The 7039-nt window shown below is 42.4% G+C and overlaps 1 protein-coding gene across 1 annotated transcript; it reads right to left on the minus strand.

The window, feature by feature from the left end:
* Positions 1 to 3851: 3851 nt before the first annotated feature.
* On the minus strand, positions 3852 to 4724 carry LOC147072332 (uncharacterized). Its single transcript, XM_085947308.1, has one exon. The coding sequence runs from the start codon at positions 4722 to 4724 to the stop codon at positions 3852 to 3854; it is 873 nt and encodes a 290-aa protein (XP_085803434.1).
* Positions 4725 to 7039: the final 2315 nt, after the last annotated feature.

Genomic DNA, 7039 nt, shown 5'->3' on the forward strand with positions numbered 1-7039 from the left:
TGCACTGTTTACTCGTTCATTCCTGTGATGGACAACTGACACCCGGCACTTAAGCATTTCTTCAGCCGGCGGGAGGTGATCATATGTCCGTTCTCACGGCAGTGTTTTGCTGATTATTAAAAATATTGAATTATTAAAATGTTGTAATTTTTAGGTTTTAACTGCTATCTACACATTGCACTGTCTGCGGACTACTTCCACCCTCATACCCCCCTTCCAGCGAAATGCGGCACGCAAATCGCGATGAAAGTAGGTAGAGGTGGTCGCTTGAAGGTCCAATCAGATCTGTCTCGGTGGATGCTGCGGTGGTCTGCATCCCGGGACGTCTGCTCTCATGTCCTTGATGACTCTCTTGGTGATGTGCTTTTTGCAATTTGTCCATAGCAGGTAGCTGGAAACTGCGGCAATGATGACGATAATCAAGGCAAGCGTTGCCCACGACAGTTGGCCTGTCGACGTGTCGTTGACAATTGCTCCGCCCGACGCAGTCTGTGCGACGATGATCTCTTCCTTTGTCTGTTGTGCACCCATTTTCGTATGCTGGTGTCTCTTGGTGATGATGATGGTAAAATACTGAATAATCCAGTTGAGTTATCCGCATTTATTGTGAATAAATTGTTTATGCCTGCATTTTAAATATTGCGTACACCACTGACCTACATTCTAGGTCGATGTGTGTTCTTGCTATCGCTAACGTTGCTGTTTTGAAATCGGAAACTCCGCGTGCTGTTTTGAAACACGACCCCGATTGCATTGTTCGGCTCGTGCCTGACGTTGTTGACCGATATTTGTCCTATTGACCTAGAGACGGTCTGGAAAATGGACACGTCTGCCGTATCGGGTAACACGAGCTCCCACGGTGTCAGGATTTTTCTCAGGCTGTTCCATTGTTTTATTTTCCTTGAGAATGTACGCTGGTTTTAAACGGTCGATGGAAACGGTGACGTTTTTTCCTCTCTTGCAAATGACATATGTTCGCGTATTGCGCGTGATGACCTCATATGGTCCGGTAAATGGAGATCTTAGCGGAGTTTTGACTGTATCATCGCGTAAGAAGACATGTGTCAATTTGTTAAGGTCTTTGAAAATGAAAACGCGTTTTTCGCCGTGTTGCTGGCTTTTCACAGGTTGCAGTTGTTGGAAATGTTTTTTCAGGATCGTGACGTAGTTGCTTGGGTCTTGGTTTGTGCTGGTTTGATGGCACAAAAATTCCCCTGGTAGGCGTAAGGGTTCGCCGTACACAAGCTCAGCTGCTGTCGTCTTTAAATCTTCTCTCCAAGCTGCTCTGATTCCCATTAACACTGTCGGCAATGTTTCAGTCCATCTCTCATTCTCGTGGCATTTTATAGCGGCTTTTAATTGACGATGCAGTCTTTCGACCATACCGTTTGCGGCTGGGTGATATGCTGTCGTGTGAATCCTCGCCGTACCAGTCAGACGATTTAATTGTCTGAAAAGGTTCGACTCAAATTGTTTGCCTTGATCCGTTGTCACTCTCAAGGGCGTTCCAAAACGGGCGATCCAACCATTGTAGAATGTACGGGCGATCGTTTCCGCTTCTTGGTCCTTAATCGGAAATGCTTCCGGCCACCGCGTGAATCTGTCAACGCAGGTGAGGCAATATCTGCAGCCTTCAGACATAGGAAGGATGACGATGTCGATGTGGACATGCTCAAATCGTCCTGAAGGTGCCAAGTTTCCGAGTGGTGCTGATATGTGACGTGTGATCTTGTTCTTCTGGCATTGAAGACAGTTGCGGGCCCAATTTCGACAATCCGTTTTAATCGACGGCCAAACAAATCGTTGTGTGACAAGTTTGACGGTCGCATTAATTCCGGGATGTGAAAGTCTGTGGATATGATTAAAAGCTGCTTGTCGGTGCGGTTTGGTTATGAAAGGTCTTGCGATAGGTGTTGACAAGTCACAGAATACTTTTATGTCTGTGTCGGGAATAAGTACTTGTTTCAACTGAAGTACCGATCCGTCACGTAAAAATGTACTCATTTCGTTGTCAGTTTCCTGGTCGGCTGCGAGGTTGGCATAATTCAGTGTGTCTTCAACGACTTCTATCCTAGACAAGGCATCAGCGACGATGTTGTCTTTTCCAGCGACGTGACGTATGTCGGTCGTGAATTGTCCGATGAAATCGAGGTGTCTGAATTGTCTTGGTGAGCACTTGTCCGATTTTTGTTGGAATGCGAACGTAATGGGCTTGTGGTCGGTAAATATGGTGAACGTGTGAGCTTCTATCATGTGTCGAAAATGTTTGACAGCTAGATAGATAGCTAAAAGCTCGCGGTCGTAAGCGCCATATTTTCTCTCCGCTGGACTTAGCTTCTTTGAAAAGAATGCCAGCGGTTCCCATTGATCGTCAACTCGTTGTTGAAGTGCTGCGCCAACGGAAGTATCGGATGCGTCACTAATTATCGCTAAGTGAGTCCCCTCACTTTTCGGATGTTTCAATAGCGTTGCTTCCGCCAAACTCTTCTTGCATTCCTCGAAGGCCTTGATTGCTTCTGGTGTCCAGATGATAGGTTCTTTCTTGGAAGTTTTTCCTTGCAGGAGTGAGTTCAGTGGAGCTTGCGTTTCTGCGGCCTTGGGGACGAATCTCCTATAGAAATTCAAAATTCCCAAGAACCGTCGTAGTCCTTTTTGAGTGTCTGGGCGGGTGTATTCGCGAATAGCGCTGACACGATCTGGAAGTGGTCGAGTTCCGGTGGTGGAAACCAGGTAGCCAAGGAATTTTACTTCCTCTACTCCGAAGTGGCACTTCGTGGAGTTGACAACCAGGCCGTACTCCTGTAGGCGTTTGAACAAAATTTCCAGGTGTTGAAGATGCTCTTGTTCTGTTGTGGAGGCTACCAGGATGTCGTCTATGTAGGCGTAGCAGAAGTCCAGACCCTGCAGAACCTCGTCAATGAAGCGCTGAAAAGTCTGGGCCGCATTCCTCAAGCCGAAAGACATAAATGGAAACTCGAATAATCCAAAGGGTGTTGTGATGGCAGTCTTCGGAATGTCCTCTTCAGCCACTGGGATTTGGTTGTATGCTCTCACCAGGTCGATCGTGGAGAAAACTTTCCTATCACGCAATGTTTGTGTGAAGTCTTGGATATGACGCACGGGGTACCTGTCAGGTACGGTTCGAGCGTTTAATCCGCGGTAATCACCACATGGCCTCCATTGATCTTCAGATTTGGGCACCAGGTGGAGGGGTGACGCCCAAGAACTTTCAGATGGTCGTGCTATTCCAAGTCTGGTCATGGTTTCGAATTCCTTTTTGGCGATGTGAAGTTTGTCGGGAGCTAGGCGTCTAGGACGTTGAGCTACAGAAGGTCCTTCGGTGGTTCGTATGTGATTTCTCGTGTTGTGGATGACTTCTCTACCAGCTCCATCTGGGCGCGTGAGATCCGGAAACTGCTGCAGTAATCCATGATAAAGGGATTTACCTGCGACAGTTTTGACAGTTGCTATCTCAGTGCTGCTGTGGCGTCCAGAGGTTGTAAGTTGAGTCGTCTGATCCAACAGTCTGCGATTCTTGACATCGACTAATAATCCGAAATGGATTAGGAAGTCAACACCAATAATGGGCTTGGTGACATCTGCAATCACGAATTTCCAGGTGAATTCTCTTCGTAACCCCAAATTCAGCGTCAGTGAGATACTGCCATACGTAGCAATGACAGATCCGTTTGCTGCTGAAAGTTCGTACTGTGATTTTGGTCGGCGCCCCTGTACTTTCGTGCGTGGGAAAACGCAAAGGTCCGCTCCGGTGTCGATAAGGAATTGTATTTTCGTGGCGTGGTCGGTGACGAAGAGGCGGCTGGAGGTAGGGCTGTAATCGCTGGCCGCGCTTAGCGACTGCCCGTGGCGTTTCCCTTGTTGAAGGTGCATGGTGTGACGCACTTCTCCGCATCTTGGCCGAATCTACGATGATACCAACACATGCCAGGTTTGCTGTGGCTTTGGTCTCGCGGTCGGGAATGGTTCCTCCTTTGGCTGGCTGATCGTGACTGGTGACGTGGCCTTGATGGTCGGTTTCCTCTTGCGAGCTCTTTGGAGAGCTCCTCGCGAAGAGTTGAGATTTCCTCCCGCAAGGTGATCACCAGCTTGCTGATGCCGCACAGGTCTTCCATCGTGGTTTCAGCAATGGATGCCTTTGATGTGGAATCTGCCATGGCGTCAGCTAGGTCTGCAACCTTGTTGAGATCCGCGTCCTTCTGTGTCGCCAGTACCAATTGCATGGTATGTGGTAAGCGACCCATCCAAAGCGTGCGTAGGATGTCATCAGTAACGGCTGCTCCTGCGAGAGAACGTAGGTGGCGCAAGAACTGTGATGGTTTGCGATCACCAACTTCCTCGTGCTCCAGTAGTCGTCTGGTCTTCTGCTCCTGGGTAGAGCTCAGCCTTCTCGTCAGCTCCGTCCTGAGGTGCTCGTAGGCTCCTTCACGAGGTGGGTTAAGGATGATGTCTCGAACCTCTGAAGCGTAACGAGATTCCAAAGCTCCCAGGATGTATCCAAATTTGGTCGCGTCAGTCGTGACGCCAGCTGCTTCGAAGCTTCGCTCCACCATGCAGAACCACATTTCCGGGTCTTCTGGACAGAATGGTGGGATCCTCACTGCCACGCGGCTGATCTGAGGTGTGGTCTGCTGGGCTGGTGCTGGTGTTGTCGTTTCTCCTCCGGCATTGCTGCCATACCCGCTGGAGAACTGTCCATTGGGCATCTTGACAAGGCAAGTGAATTTAAGAAAATTAACGCGGGAAAACGGATGTTGAAAACTGCGCGGGAAAACGAGCTCCAACGAAAAAATAATTCTCTCACAAACACAGTAAAATAGTAGTTAATAAAAAATTAAACGAAGTCTGTAAAATAAAAATGAATGAATTGAATTTTACTTTACGGGTCACCACTGTTGCAAGGGATGGTGTGATGAGGGGTAGGTGATGAATAAAATCAGAAGGTTTTGATGCGTATAAAAGTAATTCCCCAAATTTATTATCCCTTAACACAAATTACAGATTCAATTTACAGCTTGAATAATACAAAATTTATAAATTAGATTACGACGATAGTGTTTGTGATAAAAGTTATTTTAACGTTGAAGCGAGCGGCGTGTTATTAAGACGAGCGAATTTAAGGTACTGAGTTCTTGTTGGATTGCCACGTCTGTTTTTATATTGAAAGTAGACAAAGGAAATGCTATCCACAGCGTGGGTAAATTTATTGTTTTGTTCCCACATTGCGGATAGATTCCTGGGATTTTGTCTGCGAAATTTGATTAAGGTACAAACGTTATCAGTCCAACAATGGATTTCACACGACACAATGACAGGAATGCACTGTTTACTCGTTCATTCCTGTGATGGACAACTGACACCCGGCACTTAAGCATTTCTTCAGCCGGCGGGAGGTGATCATATGTCCGTTCTCACGGCAGTGTTTTGCTGATTATTAAAAATATTGAATTATTAAAATGTTGTAATTTTTAGGTTTTAACTGCTATCTACACATTGCACTGTCTGCGGACTACTTCCACCCTCAACTCTAAAGATACTATCTTCACTTATTATATTTATGTAGATACAGCATTTTTGTTACAATACATAAGCCACAATCTTACACTATCATGTTTATGTGATAAGCAAACAAATCTTTAATTTATTATAATGACAAATGACAAATCATTATGGTACTCGTAATATGTTTTTTTATATTTTAAATATATCTTAAGCATAATTTTTTTACTAAATTTAGTATCATTATCATTCTTTTTTATTCAAAGAGCAAAGATTTTTCTTGATTAAAGAATCATTTAACCTTCTGTCTTCTTTGTACTTACATAACTTTGGTTTCTCAACTACAATATAAGTATTTTTTAGTTAAAAAATTATACCTAATGTATGTCTTAAAAAGCCACAAAATACATTTAAAAATCCATAGAGAATTGGTGCATAACGTATTAAATTATATACATAATTTGAAAATACCTCAGATATACACCCACTAGAAAAACTCCTGATGGGACATGAAACTGTAAATCCACTGGATTTATACTAATATTCTTTAACAATTAAGTGGCAGGCGTCCTATCTAAAGACGACGAAATAAACTTGTAGTTTTTATAATGTATTGAAATGATTATCATATTTTTTGATTTTTAGCTTTCGACTTGTGTTTTAAGTATTAAGTATTAAGTAAGTACCCTGATTACTAATCAACGCCCGGATAATTCAAAATTTTACTTAAAACGTAATTCACCAACTATAATTTTACATATTTTGCAAGGAGTTATACATATTTATATGTCCATACTACTGTCGATAAATATTCAATACGCCAAAGAAAATATTCAATATTTTTGTCATCAACCACCGGGTTGTCTTCAAATACATTGAAATGGAAAATACAAAATAAAAATTAAATGTACATAATACTGAAGAACGATAAGAAAATGAATAACTGATAAAAAAAAACACATGTCAAAATTGATAGATACTTACATGTAACAATAATATCATGCAACGGATTTTATAAAAAGTACAAATATTGTACTTAAAAGCAATTAATTAATAGTTAAAATAAAATACAATTTATATACTTAGTACTAATTCCGTTTTTGTATTCAATAAAACAGATATATACTAACAAATTAAAAATATGAATAATAATTAAATAAACTTAATACTTACATTAATTATTAGTTACCTAATATTATAATAAAATAAACTGAAAAAAAACTATTAAGCTTGTAAAAATGGAGAATCAGAGTCATTTTTATATAAGAAATTATTATCCACCCCCCTCAAACCATTTTGATCTTACACATGATAATATAACATTCGTTGAAAAAATAATATCCATTTTTTTACCTAGTCACGTGATCGAATTCGTAGCCCACGGCTTCATACATGGGCACTCTACCAACTCGGCTACCGTGAGTGTAAAAAATATGGTAAGATCAAGATCTTGTGTGGTGTCACCTTTAATCATTTTTTTTTAAATTAAATATTGTAGCTAAAGTCGTATGTTGATTTATTT

Source organism: Rhyacophila brunnea, unplaced genomic scaffold (genome assembly GCF_057557595.1).
Source record: "Rhyacophila brunnea isolate RB1 unplaced genomic scaffold, BYU_Rbru_1.0 scaffold_2, whole genome shotgun sequence".
NCBI lineage: Eukaryota > Metazoa > Arthropoda > Insecta > Trichoptera > Rhyacophilidae > Rhyacophila > Rhyacophila brunnea.

What these genes read in the sequence shown, in the direction of transcription:
- LOC147072332 (XM_085947308.1), bottom strand. Translation starts at nt 4,724, where the DNA reads ATGCCCAATGGACAGTTCTCCAGCGGGTATGGCAGCAATGCCGGAGGA.